At 53.8% G+C, this 19,159-nt stretch overlaps 1 protein-coding gene across 1 annotated transcript in view; it reads right to left on the bottom strand.

Moving 5' to 3' along the window:
• The window catches only part of IGSF21 (immunoglobin superfamily member 21), a 51,554-nt gene that overhangs the window by 17,113 nt on the left and 15,282 nt on the right, over positions 1-19,159 (bottom strand). The window contains exon 5 of the mRNA XM_075520868.1: positions 3,900-4,012. Within this exon, the coding sequence (XP_075376983.1) occupies positions 3,900-4,012 (113 nt within the window). The remainder of the gene's footprint in view (positions 1-3,899; positions 4,013-19,159) is intronic.

Here is a 19,159-nt window from a genome sequence, read left to right as displayed (position 1 = left end):
AATCCCTGTGTATGATGGGTGCTACAGAGAGCAATGCCCGTGTATGATGGGTGCTACGGAGAGCAATGCCTGTGTATGATGGGTGCTATGGAGAGCAATGTCCGTAGACCATGGGTGCTACGGAGAGCGATGCCCATGCGTGGGTGCTGCAGACGGCAACACCGGCCTCAGCCCTGAGTTATTCTCCTTCCTGCTAATGAGACTGAGCACCAAACTCTAATTAATGGAGGCAGAGCGACTCCCCCCGGAGCCCAGGGCTCCTCTCCACCCCCAGCCCCCGCCGCCGTACGTCCCCAGGCCAAGCCTGCCGGGCAGAGGGACGGCGAGCGTGGAAGCGCTGCTCTCTGCTGGGGAATCGTGCCCAGCCCTCGCCTGCCACCAAAAATCTGCAAAACACTTTTTTGCAATTACCGGCATCTCATCCGAGCCCCCGGCTGTGTGTACAGGCTGGCTGCTGCCGGCTGCCTGCTTCCCCCGCCGCTGCCAGATGTCTGTACAGAGCCAGAAGAGAGACTCAGAGGATTTTCCCCTCCCTCTCCCGCTTCTGTATTATTTTTTTTTAGAGCTCTGCACTGCTGCAAAAAGTAATTTTCTCCCTCCCCGTCCCTTACTGCGGCGTGGCAGTGACCATACTAATCAGGTCTCGAGCACGACCCCCGAGACGCCTGCGATGGGAGCCAGCGAACAGCTTGACAGCTCCGTGTCTTCCCGGGCTCATTACAAGCTCGTTTGCAAGGATGCCACCACCCTCGTCTCCTGCAAGGGTTTTTGGGCACTCGCCTAACGTGCAAGGGCTTCGGACCCATGGTTGCCCGCGTTCTTGGGCAAATCACGCCTTCTGGAGACGAATTTACCGTGGAGGGTGGCGGTTGGATATTAATTAACACCTCTGCAGATGGTGCACGTTCCCGCTTACGCTGGGAAAAAGCCCCTTTGCTCGTCCCAGATCTCCTCGAGTCTTCGACATTTCAAGCGACCTGAAGCGGCGGCTCGTGCTGAGGGGTTTTCTACCCAAGAAAAATGTTCTTCCTTGCTACCACCCCTGCTCGCCGGCCCTCAGCCACGGGGCTCCCAGGGGAGTTGCCGGAGAGGGGATCTGGGGGGTGCCGGTCTGCGGCGCAGTGCTTCTCGGCGGGGTTTTACCTGCCTTGCCCGTGGTAAGAAGCCCCTTTACTCCTCACGGCCTTCAGCCTCGGTGTGCATGCACCCCAATGGGTTATGCACCCGCCCCGTGGGTTATGCACGCTCTCGACAAGTTATGCACGCACACCGATGGGTTATGCAGGTACCCCGTGGGTTATGCACGCTCTCAACACCTTATGCATGTGCACCGATGGGTTATGCACGCACCCCATGGGTTATGCACGCACGCGATGAGTTATGCACCCATCCCATGGGTTACGCACACTCTCGACAAGTTACGCACGTGCACCGATGGGTTATGCACGCACCCAATGAGTTATGCACCCACCCCATGGGTTATGCACGTTTTCGACAAGTTACGCACGTGCACCGATGGGTTATGCGCACACCCGATGAGTTATGCACCCATCCCATGGGTTACGCACACTCTTGACAAGTTATGCACGCACACTGACAGGTTATGCACGCACCTCGATGAGTTATGTATGTACCCTGTGGGTTATGCACCCACCCCATCAGTCATGCATGCACCTCGAGGGGTTATGCACGCTCCCGACGGGCTACGCACACACCCCGAGGGGTTATGCACGCTCCCGACGGGCTACGCACACACCCCGAGGGGTTATGCACGCTCCCGACGGGCTACGCACACACCCCGAGGGGTTATGCACGCTCCCGACGAGTTCCACACGCACCCCACGGGTTATGCGTGCTCCCGACGGGCTGTGCACCCACCCCCGTGCCCTACACCACACTGCTGCTGAGTTTGCTGCCGCACTCCCCTTCTTTTGCCTTCCTCCCCCCGCAACTCGACGTGCACCCCTGCTGCAGCTCTGCATCCTTAACCTCAACGGGCTCGCCCTGCGCCCCGTAACGGAAACCGAGGGAAATGGGAGCCCCAGCGAGTCCCAGCGGGTCCCAACAACCACCCCGCTCCACTGCTCCCCGGTGCCAGGCACAAAGATGCTGTCAGGATGATTTACAAACGGTATAAAAGTAACTCCGTGGCCCCAGCGTCTCCAGCCCGGCTCGCCCGAGACCATCCGTCACCTCCCGCACGGGGGAGCTGCCCCGGGGGCTCAGGCACCTGCAAAAGTCCATGAGCGAGACAAGATGGGGCGGAAAAACCCTAATATGGGGAGGGAATTTCAGAAATCCCGAGATGCTCTATGAAAAACCCAACCTTCTGAGTGCAGGAAGCTCCCTGGGAAAGGAGAAAAAGGGAAGGGGGGGGGTAAAAAACCTGGAAGAAAGGGGGATTTGCGGTGATAAAAATAAAAGCTGGGTTATTTTTTCCCCTCCCACTCTCTCCGTGGTTTCTCGGAGCGCAATTTGCTTGGCTGCCCCGGCGCGTCATCCTCTCGCCAAGGGCTCCGGCATCCCTCCGTGCGGGGGGGATTATGCAAATCCAGCCCCAGCTCGTGAAAAAGTGGGTTAATCCAATATTACCGAGTGGAAAAGGGAAGGAAAAACCTGGTGGAGATGGCAGCGCCGGCAGAAGGAGCACCATGCAAAAAGCCTCCTCCCCAAAATAAGGGGGAGACGAAGGCAATCGCACACTGCAATTTAGGGTTCGGGACGGTCTTTGGTTTATATTTTGGTATTTCTCTGCTTGCATCGCCTACACACCTAAATACACATATTTATAGCAAACAACAGCCAGAACTCCATGGAAATATTCCTGTGCATGCACCACGCTCCGGCAACTGAATATATATCAGTCCAGAGAGCACCTTTTCCTATTTATAAACCTGCCTGGATGCGAGGAAGAGCTTTAAGGCAGAGACGCTCCTTGTTCGGGGAGCAGAAACAAGATGGTAAAACCAAGAAAAAATATCCTCTGGCGAAGGGTGGCCGCTTCATCCGATGCCACCAGCCCAATTAGCTCTTTCTTCGCCTCCTCCGCGAGCAAACGTGCAAGCAAAGAGCTGAGTTTTTCCCATCCTGGAAGACGTCAAGTTTTCTCTGATCAAACCACCACGGGGGTTTTATTTGGGTTTTGCAGCTTATCCTGAAATTCCCTGGAGAAAGCCAAAAATACTGCTCTGGGCTGTTATAGCTGAGGCTGGATCCAGGCGCGGTGCAGATGGGAGCGATGCTGGGGTGGGGGGGGAAGCTACAGCCCCCAAATCCCCCCTCCCCAAAGAAAGCCAGATGCCATAAACCTTGCTTTGCTCCAGATCAGCAGCCCACATCCCTGGGTGTTTTGGGGACAGGGACGGGAAGGGGAAAGGTTTTTGGGGGAGGCTCGGTGCTGAGCTCTCCCGTGAAGAGCCCAGCACTGCTCCCCAAGCCCCAAACACCCTCAGTTTTGCATAATTTCCCCCACAGCACGAAAACCACCCTCTTTTTTGCATAATTCCACACCCAACATGAAAATCCTCTTTGCGCAGCGGTGCTGACCCAAGCCCCCGGCTCCCAAACCCCGACCGGCACCAACCCTCGGTGCAAAGCCCCCAGCACCGAACCGAGCCTGCCAACCCCAAATCCACCCAGAAAACATAACCAAATGCCCGCAGAAAGCCTCGTGGAGCCCTCAGGATGATCGCAAAGCCATTCGACGTCTCTCACCCCCCAGGTTTTCAAAGGCCAGCCTGCCTGCCTGCTTCACCGAATCGATACTCCCATCAGCGAGAGTGCCGTCTGCCTTTCTCGCCGCCATCCAGCCTTGACCTTCTGTTGCACAGGAGCAAAGCAGCCGGGTGGCTTCGTGTCCCCGTCCCCAAGGGCAGGGAAGAGGCGCCGGCACCGCTTACCCGGTACCAGACGATTTCCCGCATCTTCCCATCCGTCTTGAAGTTGCATTTCAAGGTGACGGCATCTCCCACCACCACGGGCGGCAGCGGCTCGATGCTGACCGTCAGGTAGGCTGGAAAAGTTAAAAAAAAGGAGAAAAAGAGACATGAGCTGCCGGGGAAGGATGGGGCAGGGGGTTAAAATACTGTTCTCAAATGGTTTTATGGCATTCACAGCTCTGCTGGGGGGGACCAAAGACCTGCTCCACCCCATATAGGGATAACCCATGGGCAAGCCCATCAGCGTGGCATCTTGCCCCGTTGCAGCGATGAATTTTGGCTGCTCTCAACGCACCAAGAAAGCACCAGCTGGGGAAAATCCTTCCTGACCTTAGGTACCGGCTTATGGCTCCAAAATGCAAGGACTGAGACTGTTTTGCTGCTTCTCTCCCCAGCTTTGCCAAACCGCCCACGTTTGCCCAAATCAGCCCCGGGCGCCCAGATTTTGAGGCTCACCTCGACCCACGCACAAAGCCCCGATCCCACTGGCCACCTTTCCCACCTGCGAACTCAAGCCCACCCTTTCCACTGAGATATTGGCTTGGACTTTGTCTCCACCATCATCTGCCCCACATCGGTTCTCTCCCCATTGCGGACCAAGTTCCTCCGCCCCGCGCTTGCTTTAAAACCTTCTAAATTACTCATTTCTCACAGGAACGGGTCCAACAGATTAATCAGAGGATGCGCAAAGCCCAGTCTGCGGTTTTACAGCCCGGCCTTGGCCCACGGCCTTGCTTCTCCCCCACCTCCCCCATAGCTGGATGCAGGATCTGTCCTCGTGGCAGAGGGAAAACCAGAGCACGGGCGGCTCCATCTGGCCGTTTTCCCCCCGTTTCCCCTCGATTTCCTGCAAAACTATCGCAGAAGCATGAAGCAGCCAGGGTCAGGAGGGCAGGCAATTGCATTTCTATTTTATTTTCCTCTATTTCCCCCGGCTGCTGGAAGGCGCCAGATTGACAGCCCGGCAGATCCGAGCCTTTCTTTAGCATCCTTGCCCTGACTGCACCCGTTTGACGCTGTCTCCAACCCGGGCACCCCAAAACAGCCCTTAACCCACTGCAAAAATCCTTTTTTTTTTTTTTTAAATTATTGCTTGCATCAGGTGGAAAAGCAATGCTGAAAAACCCCAGGGCCCCAGGAAAACGGGAGGAGGTTTGGAAATAGGGGCTGCAGAAACGGAGACTCCTTTGCAGAAGATCCCCTGAAAGAGGGAAAGGTGATTTTATGTGTCCCGCAGCCAGCGATTAGAGGCTCGCATCACTTGTAAAACAAGTTGCCAGTGTTTTCGCAATAAATCTCAACCACGACCTGCGGGAGAGCATGCTGCACGCACACGTGCCTGCTGCAACAGCAAGGTAGCGTGGCCCGGCATATTGAGCAGGGGGCTGTAAAATTCAAGAAACTCTCTTTGTGCTGCCTTTTGGGGGGGGCTGCAAAAGGGGGTTTGCTGCTGCAATCAGCTGGACGCAAGGAAACGTGGAAAAAAGTGGATTTTTTTGGTGGTGGCGAGTACTGGAGGGTGCTTTGCAGCATTGCACAGCGGGTGCATGGGGGACAGCAGCGCCGAGCAGGGACAGGGGCTAAATTAAGGGCTGTTCCCAGCCCTGAAATGGTGCACAGCAAGGCGGGTTTTAATATCGCATCTTTGCAACCCCAGCCTGACGCCTCTCTCCTTGCTGACGGCAACCCAGATCCCTGCCAGCAGCCACACTCGTTCGGGGCCGGCTTCTTTCCAGCCTCTCTGCTCGCCGGGACAGGGTTTATTTTAGCACGCTAAAGCGGGGATTAATTCCTTGCGGCTGCCAACGCAGCACGCGGTCCCCTCAAATTTGGGACTTTGCAGATATAGAGAGGCAGGGATGGATGGGAAAGGGAGGAGGAGGAGGAGGAGGAGGGATGCAAGGAAGGCCAGGCAAGGTCTCGCAGCGGGTGCCCCGATTCCCCCTGCGTTGCTTTTGACATTTCCAAAAGCAAGATGAGCAACAGGCACAAAAGCAAAGGGAGGGGGATGAGCAAGCGTTTTGCAGCACAGTGGCACGTGCCCAAAGGAAATCGGGGATGGATCCGCACCGGGGACGGAGCCTCCGCGTCTGCGGAAAAGCTCTGCCTGTTCATCAACCAGCGCTGGGAGCCGCCGGGCTAGATTACGTCTCCCTCCTGCCTCCGGTGCGGATCAAAAGGGCAATTAAATAAAGCTGGTGGCAGAACCGACGGGTGACAAACACAGAGCTAAGATTGCATTTTCCCTCGCGCCTGCGAATTATTGAGATACGGGAGTTCCCGGCTTGCAACCACAGCGTGTCCGGATGGTTTTCCCTCCCTCTGCCCATGGCATTGCGTTTCAGACCCCGTGCAGGGCAACGGGAGGCTGGAGCATCCCCAGCCCAGCCCAGCCAGGCGTTTTGGTGGTGTTCAGTCCATCTCCTGATGGTCGGTGGCTTTTTAAAGTCAAAAATGGCCGAGCTTGGGGTGGCCCCAGCCACCCGCTTCCACTCACGTGCAGCAAATGCGTTGGGACAAGCATTTACCTGAGCAAATCCCCCCGCAAACGCATCCCCAACCCGCCTCTTCCAGACAGCTCAAAAAAGGCCAGTTAGGGGTTTTATTTTTGCTCTGCTCCCTCCACGTGCTGCAAAACCACTTTGAGAGCGCAACAGGGCTGCAGCCCACCAGCTCCCACCTCTAGACCCAGTAATTCGGGCTCGGCTGTGCTGGGAGGACATCTGGTCCTTAAAAATAGTGGAGCGTAACCACAGGATGCTCCGGCACTTCTCCTCCAGAGCAGTTCCTGCATGGCAAAGCTGAAGCTCTGGAGCTCCGTGATTTATTGCCCCGGTGCCGGGGAGGACGGGGACCCCGCAGAGCCCCAGCGATGCCTGGAAGGGGAGGGAAGGCAAAACCTCACCCGCTCGAAGAGCATCAGCTGCCCAAATTGAGAGCAAAATCACCCCACAAGATGGGGAAAAGGAGGGAAAGAGCACGAGCGAGAGGGAGAGCAGAGAGAAACAGATGCGCGGTCCCTGGAGGAGCCAGCCCCCAAAATGCTATGGATGTGTGTAGGGGAGGAGGAAAAGCAGGGAAAATAAAGCCAGGTGCCAAAAAATAAAGCAGGAATCCAGATGGAGCCGTCCAAAACCTGCTGTTTTGCTGTGGCTGACGTGCGAATCTCATCCCTCGTCCCCCCCTTCCCTTTGCTTTCCAACAGCGGAGGACGGCAAAGTGTCACCAGTACTCAGAATCCCCGGTTTGGTCCCTTTTTTGGATTTACTGGGGAGAAGAAACCAGCGGTGACAGGTATTGCTGAATTTCAAACAGGGCTGAGCATCAGATTTGTACCTGCAAAGGAGGAGCCCAACATCTCCATCATCCTCCGTGTTATCAGCATCCCAAAGGCAGCTCTGAACCCCAAGGCTCCTCTCCTTCCCCTTTGCTCTTTTTAAATAAGACATATTTCATAGCGAAAGCTGTGCCGGGCCACCCTCTGATTAGATTCTGACCTATGGAAATTCAGCCCTCTGATTAGATCGCATCCCTGGGGAGAAAAGAGTATTTTTGCTAGCGAGCAGTGGGAATTCTTGCGACATCCAGTTTAAGGAAGAAGAAAAAAAAAAAAAGGGACGGGGAAGAGAGAGATAAATGGAATGTCCTTTTAAATCAGGAGTGACACATTAATAAAAGGAGCACATTGTAACATGCTCAGCGCTTTCAATTACAAAATAGCTGCGAGGGAGGAGGCAGGTTTCACCCCGGCCGCGCAAGCGGAGGACGTGGCCAGATGCTTCCACCGAGGCGCTGGCAGAAAGCCCCGTTTCTGCCCTGTTTCAGCATCCCATCGGGGATTTTTGCACGCAAGAGCGGCGAATCACTCCACGGAAATCTCTTGGGATGCAGCGCGTGTGGCTGAACCCCCCAGAAAGGCTGAGGTCCCCCCTGTCCTGTTGAGGAGAGGGAGCGAGTGAGCGGCTGGGTGGGTGGCTGGCAGCCACCCAAGGGCAACCCACTGCAGCACCCCGGGTGCCCTTGAAAACCTTGGGGTGATGGAGCCTTTCGGCGTGTCCCAGCACTACAAAGCAACCCCACCATGTGCCTGACATTTTTTAAGCTACATCTAAATTAAATATGAATTTATTAATATCAACCGGCGCTCCTGTTCCCTGATTTCTCACCTCCCAACGCTTTCCAAAAAGCTAACTTCAAACCAATGCCGGACTTTGCCCCTTCAGGACACGTCCCCAAGTTCCACCTGTCCCCATCCTTGCATTTGGGGACGGTCAAACGGCGCTTCCAGAGATCAGAGCGGAGCCATGCATTGGGATGGAGCCAGAGGAGAGGACACGTGGGGACGCAGCTGCCCCATCTGCCCCCGCCACGTCCCCCCATCCTTCAGGTGCTGACATGTCCCCCTTGGCGGAGGCGACAGGGAGAGCTATATTAACACATCATCATTTTAATCAGCCCGTGATTAGCGGGGCTCATACATAATTCACACCAATTCCTCCACCACCTTCCGGCACTCGCTTTTCCAAGCCGGGGCCAGGATGGTATTTTGGGGTGCAAATACAAGGAGGGAGGGGGGAAAAAGGGACCAGAACCCCCTTAATTGGCACAGAGCTGATTGCCATCATTTTCCAGGATTTAAGGCATTTGCTGCTCGAGGAGGCACTTTGCCCCTTGCAGAAGAGCCAGCTGGGATGCTGAAGGATTGCAAATCACCCCCCCAAAAAAGTGGAGAGCGATCCTGCTCCCTGTTCTCCACTGGAGGAAGCTGATGGTTGGCACAAGGGGAGATCACCGGCGTGCAAGGGTTCACGGCCGTGCGTGAAGGCCCGGGGACGGGGATGTCACCCGCCGCACACCAGGGCTGAGGAGCGTTAAGCAAACGCGCTTTGACTTGCAGCACTTTGCAACATCTTGTTCATTAAAGATTAAACGCCGGCAGTTGTTCCCGTTCCTGTGAGCACAGAAAATACCTTCTCCCTCCCCAGCTCCGGCGATGCCTTATTTATGATATTGCAGGACGATTTACAATTATAATGTGTTGCCGCCTCTCCTCGCTAACCCGGGAGGGCTGCAAGGGGCAAGAACCGGTGAAGGATTCACATCTGTCCCAGTCCCGAGTGGCCAAATTTTGCTGAATCTTGAGCTTTTCCTCCTGGAAAGCTGCTGCACTGGGGGTTTTTTTGGTGGTTTTTTTGGTTTTTTTTTTGAAATGGAGGCGTAAGTGTTTTAACACAGGTTTAACAACAGCGAGTGGCATGGAATGTGACAGATGGAGTCAGCATCGCGCTTCCAAAGGTGACTGTCCTTTTGCAAAGGAAAAAATGGGTTGGGGGGAGCCCGTTTGTGTTTCTAAAGGCATGAACTACTTGAGTTTTGCTTGAATTTCCAGCCTTTCCTTCAAGAAACCCAAAAGCCGAGCACCAGCAGGGCTGAGCATCCCCAAACCCACCGCTGCCCAACCCAAAACTGGGTTGGTTTTTGCAAAACGGGGCTGTTTCGTGAAATAAACCCACGAAACCCGGCATCGCCCGCCGCGAGGAAGAGCCCTGCTGGCAGAGAGCAAATTGTATTAATACTGTGTAAATAGGATATTAACAGGCCGACCAAACAATTAGGAGCTGGTAATTAAAATTCATCTTCCTTCACACCGCGGTGTATTAAAGTACAAACATTTAATTAGATGCCTCTTACCTCACCCATTTGCATAAGTGGGAGGAAACACTTTGCAGCTGTACCTCTAATTATTCTTTATGGGGGTTGCTGGACCAAAGCAGCCCCTAAAACCTTAGGTATTGCAGAGCCAGGGAGAAGATGTATAGAATATATAGGGAGTATGTACAGAACATGCTTTGGCACATTTTTCTCTAACTAAATAGGATGCAATAGGCATGTTGAACCCGACGGATCCTATGGACGCGTCTTGTGTCTTGTTAGCTCTGTGTAATGTAAATCAATAATTTTAATCAATACATTGATTGAGCGTGGCCGGTTTGGCCTTTCGACCCCTTTTAAATCGAGATTAACTGAGCAAACCACTTCATTGGGGCTGCTGGGGACAGAGAGACCCTCAGGGGTCTGCTGCAGTTAGGACTTAATGATCAAAATCTGTCAAAACTCTACACAATGATGGGGTTTTTAAGCTTTCCTGGTCAAAATTTATCCCCATGTCCCAATCCAAAGCTCTTTGCTTTGTTTCGGGGTGTACAATGCAAAAACCAAACTCGACTTCCAACGATTTCAATGATGGTGACAAGACCCTGTTAAGACAGGACTTTTGAACACTGCCCACAGCTTTTCTTTTTTCCTTAAATCCTAGATTTCTCCTGGAAAAAAATATCCTAGCCAAAAAGAAAAAGAAATAAAGCCTAATTTTGTGCCATGCCATAGTACCCAACATCGTTGCGTGCAGCCGTCTTAGCATCGCGGAGAGCATCTTCAACACCGCGCAATCACAGGGCTTCCCAAAGAGTTATGTCAATATATCTTAAGAAAAATCAATTTTTAGACCAGTTTTGTCCTCATTATGAACACTACAGTCATTTTTACATTCTTAAGGGCAGAGATTGGATCTTATATACCAGTGCCTATAGCTAAGCCCTGGTATGGTGCAGCAACACCGCAGGCTGCAGAGAAATGAAGAGCGAGGCTCAAAATGGATCATGCTGGGCTACAAACATGTTACAAATGCTGCAGCTCAGCGGGGTTTTCATGCACATCAGCACAACCTCGGCATGGTAAATGGCCTCAGACACAGAAAGGGAGTGTTTGGGCCACTTTGGGCATGCAAATGCAATGGGTGATTTGGGTCGTGGGAGCCTCGGGATGCTGCGGGGTCTCCTCCTCTCTCTCCAACGCCCATCTCCTGCCTCTTCTCCATCTCCTCCTTCCAGCATTTCCACCTTTCCCTCTCCCGTTTCCTTCTATCAACTACTCGAGCACCAGCTCTATCCGTCACCGAGGACCAGCTAATAAAATAGATGTAAACACCAGCTTTTTACAAGCCCGTCACCACCTTTGGTGCGTGTCTCCTGACAAACAAATCCGCAGCAGATAGAGCCATCCATATCAGCTACGCGGCTCGGGCACGGACCGAAACAAAACCCGCTTTAATATCTTCATCGCGCCTTTTCTAAGCGAAGGCTCATCGGCAAGGCTGTTCCAGCTCATCGGAGCACAGGATGAGAAAGCCCATTTCTAGCTCAGCTCCTTTTACTCGCAGCGCCAAGTTAGTGCTTGTACTACATCTCCGTAAAGGCGTTTGCCTGAAATCCTCGAGAAATGGGTTGTGCCGGTAAAAAGATGGAAGTTTTGAGGCAAAACGGCTGGAGCAAGCTCATGCCCTGCTACAAACACCTGGGATGACCTTGGATGCATCATTTGGATGCTCAATGGATCCCTCAACCTAAAAATCAGGCGATTTCCCAGAGAGAAACTCAGAGACGCAACACTGGCGGCGTAGATCCCGAAGTCGTGAAGCCAAGGTCCACATCCTGCCCACCCCAAGAGACATGAGCCACTGCGAAGCCAAACCCACCAACTCCAAAACAAGAGATGCTCCAGGTGGTGGGGAAGTGCCAATTTGCAGGTGAATGCAAGAAAAAGGAGGTTTGGACGGAAGCAACAGTCACTGGACAACTGGGAGCAGTAGGATTTTGGGGGTACCTTACTGGGATGAATGGGAAACATCTTCCGTTTGGGTAATATTTCAACACCCCCAAGGCTGCAGACTGACTGCCTACACGCACACACATGGAGAAAGACCAGAGACCCAACCAAACCCAACAGCCACTTGGGAAATACCCACCCAACCCTAAAACCCCATAATTCAACCCCCAAAAAAGAGCAGTCAACATGAAGAAGATGGGTCTCACCACCCCACGCAGATTATCAGCAGGGTTGTGCTTGCTGCATTGATAAGTCTGCTTGATATATCGTATTTTATTAGCTGCTACCAGACCCCCCTGCACAGGCTGGAAAGCCACATACATAAATTAGATTGAATATTTATCCCCCGCTGCCGCACAGACGTGAAGTATGTTTAGCAGCATTTACTCTAGCGCAGTAAAGTTTTATTTATAATTTCTCCCCCCAACACTGCCGGCGTGCTCAGCGCATCGCCGTAAAGCCGACGGCTTACGACACATGCCTCCATCTCCTAACGATGCTGGGGGGGGAGGGGGAAGGAGTATATTTTACTACTGCATCTTCACACTACTGATATTGCCATTAAAATATAATGCTTTAGCGCAGCGCTGAAGCACCCCGCTGCGGTTTATAGCTGCTAAAATTGGTGGCCGTGACCTGCGATGGGTCGTTGGGTTTGATTTTTTGGAAGGGGAGGATGTTTGTCATCATTACGTTGCTCATCGGTCTTGTTCCTTTATCCCCATTTATGGGTTATTTAAGGATTTGGCCATCCTGGGTGCTTTTTTGGGTTTTCAGAGTCCTCAATGATGTCTCGTCCCAGGGGAGGAGGGAAACTGAGTCCGGCAGAGCCAAATTCCCCCCAAGACCCAGTGGCATCACTGATTTGGAGCAATGGCTTTGCCAGCACCTCTTGGCCTCTCCCCAGCTGTGTGAGCAGCTGCTGGTGCCAAAACGAAGCCGAAAATGCGCCTGGGTCAACCAGGTCAGCCTCAGATGCCCTGTTCTTTAAACGGAGACCGTGCTCTTCATTTGCATGTATGCAAATAGGGGCTGATTGCCTGCAGTGCAGCCTGCCATTCGTGCTGGTTGAAAAACCCCACACCAGCTATTTAAGGCAGATTCCTCTAAACCCAGGCTTGCTTGCACCCCGATTTCATTCCCTTCCCATGAGCTAAGGCCAACAGATTTTGGCAAAATGAGGTGCAACGGGTGGGAGATGCCACCCACCCCCGTGCACGCTGTGTTGCACCGGCTCTAAGTCCTCATCCCTCCACTCTCGCCCCGAATTTTCTGTTCCCCAATTAAGCAAACCCAGTTCCCGCAGGATTTCTCACTCTCCTGCAGATTTCCTCCACGGCAGCTGGATTTTCCTTCAAGCTTTCCACTCAAAACTGCCGCCACCCCCCAGCCTCAACTGCGGAGCAGTAATTCCCTCCTGCACGCCACTTCTGCTAATAACTCCCAGGAGAGATTTGCTTCCTCCTTTTTCTAATAGCGCCTCATTGCAGATCCTAATTAACCTCAAGACCTGCTAAAAAAACCCAATTCTTTCTTATTTTACCCCGTTACTGCTTTACCAGCTCTCCCCCATGCTGCACTGTGGACCACTCCTCCAAGCGCAGTAATTGCATGTATTTCCACGGAGTGTTGCAGCGGGGTCTTGTCTTTCCCCAGCAAATCCTGAGCTCACTGAACGAGGAATTTTCCTGCAATCCCACTTTCGCAGAGCAGGAGCGATCGCCGGCCACCAAATTCAAGGCAATGCCTCTGGGATGATGCAGCATCCCCCAAAAGCCTTGCAATAGAGCACGATACCTCCCCAATGCCTGGGCATGATGCAGGTTAACGCTCGGGGCCGGGATGCCCAGGTACCCTGCAACCTTAGCAGCCTCCCCAGGGCTTGTGGATGCTAAAAGTTCACACCCCCTCTGCTTTTTCATTATTTTTAATCAAGCGGCATCATGGCGAGGGCGGCAGGATCTGCTAATCTCCAGCAAACCCCCCTCCAGTGCAGATGCGGGGTTTAATCCGGAATTAAGCATGGCAGGAGAAGGAGATACTGTATTGTAATCCTGCGCTGCAAAGGACTGGAAACGGGGTTTTTTCCCTCACCAGCAAATGCCCAGACCCTCTTTTCCAGCAACAGGCTCAGCTTTCCATCCCGACACAGAAAAGATTCATAGAATCATAGAATCATTTGGGTTGGAAAAGACCTTTAAGATCATCAAGTCCAGCCGTTAACCCAGCACTGCCCAGCCCACCACTACACCATGTCCCTCAGCACCACATCTACACGGCTTTTCAATACCTCCCGGGATGGGGACTCCACCACTGCCCTGGGCAGCCTGGTCCAATGCTGGACAACCCTTTCGGTGAAGTAAAATTTCCTCATATCCAGTCTAAACCTCCCCTGGCACAACTTGAGGCCATTTCCTCTCGCCCTATCACTTGTGACCTGGGAGAAGAGACCGACCCCACCTCTCTACAGCCTCCTTTCAGGCCGTTGTAGAGAGCGATGAGGTCTCCCCTCAGCCTCCTTTTCTCCAGGCTGAACAACCCCAGGTCCCTCAGCCGCTCCCCATCAGCCTTGTGCTCCAGACCCTTCCCCAGCTCCGTTGCCCTTCTCTGGACACGCTCCAGCCCCTCAATGTCTCTCTGGGAGTGAGGGGCCCAACACTGAACACAGCATTCGAGGTGCGGCCTCACCAGTGCCCAGTGCAGGGGCACGGTCACAGAATCACAGAATCACAGAATCACAGAATCATATAGGTTGGAAAAGACCTTTAAGATCATCGAGTCCAACCATAAACCTAACACTGCCAAAAACCACCACTACACCATGTCTCTAAGTACCTCATCCAAACGTCCTTTAAATACCTCCAGGGATGGCGACTCAACCACTTCCCTGGGCAGTCTGTTCCAATGCTTGATAACCCTCTCGGTGAAGAAAAATTTCCTAATATCCAGTCTAAACCTCCCCTGGCGCAACTTGAGGCCATTTCCTCTCGTCCTATCACTTGTGACCTGGGAGAAGAGACCGACCCCACCTCTCTACAGCCTCCTTTCAGGCCGTTGTAGAGAGCGATGAGGTCTCCCCTCAGCCTCCTTTTCTCCAGGCTAAACAGTCCCAGCTCCCTCAGCCACTCCTCATAAGACTTCTGCTCCAGACCCTTCCCCAGCTCCGTTGCCCTTCTCTGCACACGCTCCAGTACCTCAATATCCCTCTTGTAGTGGGGGGCCCAAAACTGAACACAGTATTCGAGGTGCGGCCTCACCAGTGCCGAGTACAGGGGCACAATCACTTCCCTAGTCCTGCTGGCCACACTACTCCTGATACAAGCCAGGATGCCATTGGCCTTCTTGGCCACCTGGGCACACTGCTGGCTCATATTCAGGCGGCTGTCAACCAACACCCCCAGGTCCTTCTCTGCCTGGCAGCTTTCCAGCCACTCTTCCCCACGCCTGTAGCGTTGCATGGGGTTGCTGTGGCCCAAGTGCAGGACCTTGCACTTGGCCTTGTTAAACCTCATACAATTCACCCCAGCCCATCGATCCAGCCTGTCCAGGTCCCTCTGCAGAGCCTGCCTACCCTCCAGCAGATCAACACTCCCACACAACTTGGTGTCGTCTGCAAACTTACTGAGAGTACACTCGATCCCTTCGTCCAGATCATTGATAAAGATGTTAAACAGAACTGGCCCCAACACCGAGCCCTGGGGAACACCGCTTGTGACCGGCCGCCAACCGGAGTAAACTCCATTCACCACCACTCTCTGGGCCCGGCCGTCCAGCCAGTTCTTTACCCAGCGAAGAGTACACCCATCCAAGCCATGAGCAGCCAGTTTCTCCAGGAGAATGCCGTGGGAAACCGTGTCAAAGGCTTTACTGAAGTCTAGATAGACAACATCCACAGACTTCCCCTCATCCACTAGGCGGGTCACCTTATCATAGAAGGAGATCAGGTTGGTCAAGCAGGACCTTCCTTTCCTGAACCCATGCTGGCTGGGCCTGATCCCCTGGTTATTCTCTACATGGCGTGTGATAGCACTCAGGATGATCTGCTCCATCAGCTTCCCCAGCACCGAGGTTAGGCTAACAGGCCTGTAGTTCCCCGGGTCCTCCTTCCGGCCCTTCTTGAAGATGGGTGTGACATTCGCTAATCTCCAGTCAGCAGGGACTTCCCCAGTTAGCCAGGACTGCTGGTAAATGATGGAAAGGGGCTTGGTGAGCACATCTGCCAGCTCCTTCAACACTCTCGGGTGGATCTCATCAGGCCCCATAGACTTGTGAGTGTCTAAGTGGTGCAGCAGGTCACTGACCATTTCCCCCTGGATAATGGGGGCTCCAGTCTGGTCCCCATCCCTATCTTCCAACTCCAGGGGCTGGGTACCCATAGAACATTCGGCCCTGCTAATAAAGACTGAGGCAAAGAAGGCATTAAGTACCTCAGCCTTTTCCTCATCCTTGGTCACTGTGTTTCCTCCCACATCTACTAGGGGCTGGAGATTCTCCTTAGCTCTCCTTTTGCTGCTAATGTATTTGAAGAAGTGTTTTTTGTTGTCTTTTATAGCAGCAGCCAGATTGAGCTCTAGCTCAGCTTTGGCCCTTCTAGTTTTCTCCCTGCACAGCCTCGCTACACCTTTGTAGTCCTCCTGAGTTGCCCGCCCCTTCTTCCAGAGGTCATAGACTCTCCTCTTTCTCCTCAGTTCGAGCCAGAGCTCTCTAGTCAGCCAGGCCGGTCTTCTTCCCCGCCGGCTCGTCTTTCGGCACCTGGGGACAGCCCGCTCTTGTGCCTTTAGGACTTCCTCCTTAAAGAATGTCCAGCCTTCCTGGACCCCTTTGCCCATAAGAGCTGCCTCCCAGGGGACTCTGTTGACCAGTCTCCTAAACAGGCTGAAGTCCGCCCTCCGGAAGTCTAAGGTGGCAGTTTTGCCGACCCCCCTCGCCGCTTCTCCACGTATCAAAAACTCTATCATTTCATGATCGCTCTGCCCAAGACAGCCTCCAACCATCACATCACTCACCAGTCCTTCTCTGTTGGTGAACAAGAGGTCCAGCGGGGCACCTTCCCTCGTTGGCTCACTCACCAGCTGCGTCAGGAAGTTATCTGCCACACGCTCCAGGAACCTCCTGGACTGTTTCCTCTCTGCTGTATTGTATTTCCAGCAGACATCTGGCAGGTTGAAGTCCCCCACAAGAACAAGGGCTAGCGATCGTGAGGCTTCTCCCAGCTGCTTATAGAATAGTTCATCTGTCTCCTCATCCTGGTTGGGGGGTCTGTAACAGACTCCCACCACAATATCTGCCTTGTTGGCCTTCCCCCTGATTCTGACCCATAGACACTCCACCCTATCGTCACCGTCATCGAGCTCTAAACTATCCAGACTCTCCCTGACGTATAGGGCTACCCCACCACCTCTCCTGCCTCGCCTATCCCTCCTGAAGAGTTTGTAGCCATCCATCGCCGCACTCCAGTTGTGCGAGTCACCCCACCACGTTTCCGTGATGGCCACCATATCATAGTTTTCCTGACGTACAATGGCTTCCAACTCCTCCTGCTTGTTGCCCATGCTGCGTGCATTGGTGTAGAGGCACTTCAGCTGGGGTGTCGTCCGTGCCTCCTTCATAGAAGAACACCCCTTGCGTGCTTTGAGGCATTTCACTGGTGTTTCCCTCTTGGCTCCCGTTGCCTCAGTATCCCCTGGCTCAACTCCGCTCGACTTCGGCTGTGCCCAAGCGTACCCCGCGCATCTCGAGGACTCAGGCCAACTGTCCTCGCTGTCAGCCGCTCCCTCCAACCATGGCACGTCGCCCCTCAGCTTCTCTCGGGCAAGCCTGACATTATCCCCTTCCCCCTTCGAGTCTAGTTTAAAGCTCTGTCAATGAGCCCTGCAAGTTCCTGTGCAAAGATTCTCTTTCCCCTTTGAGAAAGATGAATCCCATCAGATGCCAGCAAACCCGGTGCGGCGTAGGCCATCCCGTTGTCAAAAAAACCAAATCCGTGGCGATGACACCAGCCACGGAGCCATGCATTAATAGATTGGGCATCTCTGTTCCTTCTGGTGTCACTGCCCACCACTGCTGGCCACGCTAGTGCTGATACAAGCCAGGATGCCATTGGCTTTCTTGGCCACCTGGGCACACTGCTGGCTCATGTTCAGGTGGCTGTCGACCAACACCCCCAGGTCCTTCTCTGCGGGGTCCTTTCCAGCCACTCTTCCCCACGCCTGTAGCGTTGCATGGGGTTGCTGTGGCCCAAGTGCAGGAGCTGGCACTGAGCCTTGTTGAACCTCACACAATTGGCCCCAGCCCATCCATCCAGCCTGCCCAGGTCCCTCTGCAGAGCCTTCCTGCCCTCCAGCAGATCAACCCTCCCACACAACTTGGTGTCACCTGCAGACTGACTGAGGGTGCACTCCATCGCTTCGTCCAGATCATCGATAAAGATATTAAACAGGACTGGCCCCAGCACAGAGCCCTGGGGACACCGCTTGTGACCGGCCGCCAACTGGAGTAAACTCCATTCCCCAGCACTCTTTGGGCCCGGCCATCCAGCCAGGTCTTTACCCAGCGAAGAGTACACCCATCCAAGCCACGAGCAGCCAGTTTCTCCAGGAGAATGCTGTGGAAAACCGTGTCAAAGGCTTTACTGAAGCCTAGGTAGACAACATCCACAGCCTTTCCCTCATCCACATAGTGGGTCACCTTGTTGTAGAAGGAGATCAGGTTGGTCAAGCAGGACCTGTCTTTCATAAACCCACGCTGACTGGGCCTGATCCCCTGGTTGTCCCGTACGTGCTGTGTGATGGCACTCAGGATGATCTGCTCCATCAGCTTCCCCGGCACCGAGGTCAGGCTGACAGGCCTGTAGTTCCCCGGATCCTCCTTCTGGCCCTTCTTGTAGACGGGTGTCACATTTGCTAACCCCCAGTTGCCTGGGACCTCCCCAGTTAGCCAGGACTGCTGGTAAAGGATGGAAGGTGGCTTGGTGAGCACTTCCACCAGCTCCCTCAGTACCCTTGGGTGGATCCCACCCGGCCCCACAGACTTGTGTGTGTCCCAGGGGTGTAGCAGGTCGCTAGCCATTTCCCCTGCATTATGGGGCTCCATTCTGCTCCCCGTCCCCGTCTCCCAGCTCAGGGGGCTGGGTACCCCGAGAACAACCGGCCTTACTATTAAAGACTGAGGCAAGGAAGGCATTAAGTGCCTCAGCCTTTTCCTCATCCTTGGTCACTGTGTTTCCCCCGCATCCAATAAAGGATGGAGATTCTCCTTAGCCCTCCTTTTGTTGCTAAGGTATTTATAGAAACGTTTTTTATTGTCTTTTATGGCAGCAGCCAGATTAAGTTCTAGCTGGGCTTTGGCCCTTCCGATTTTCTCCCTGCATAACCTCATGACATCCTTGTAGTCCTCCTGAGTTGCCTGCTCCTTCTTCCAAAGGTCATCAACTCTCCTTTTTTTCCTGAGTTCCAGCCAAAGCTCTCTGTTCAGCCAGGCCGGTCTTCTTCCCCGCCGGCTCGTCTTTCGGCACATGGGGACGGCCTGCTCCTGCGCCTTCAAGATTTCCTTCTTGA

Source organism: Mycteria americana, chromosome 18 (assembly GCF_035582795.1).
Source record: "Mycteria americana isolate JAX WOST 10 ecotype Jacksonville Zoo and Gardens chromosome 18, USCA_MyAme_1.0, whole genome shotgun sequence".
NCBI classification, from domain to species: Eukaryota; Metazoa; Chordata; class Aves; order Ciconiiformes; family Ciconiidae; genus Mycteria; species Mycteria americana.
The sequence above is the reverse complement of the archived record's forward strand: the minus strand, read 5'-3'. Positions and strand labels throughout refer to the sequence as shown.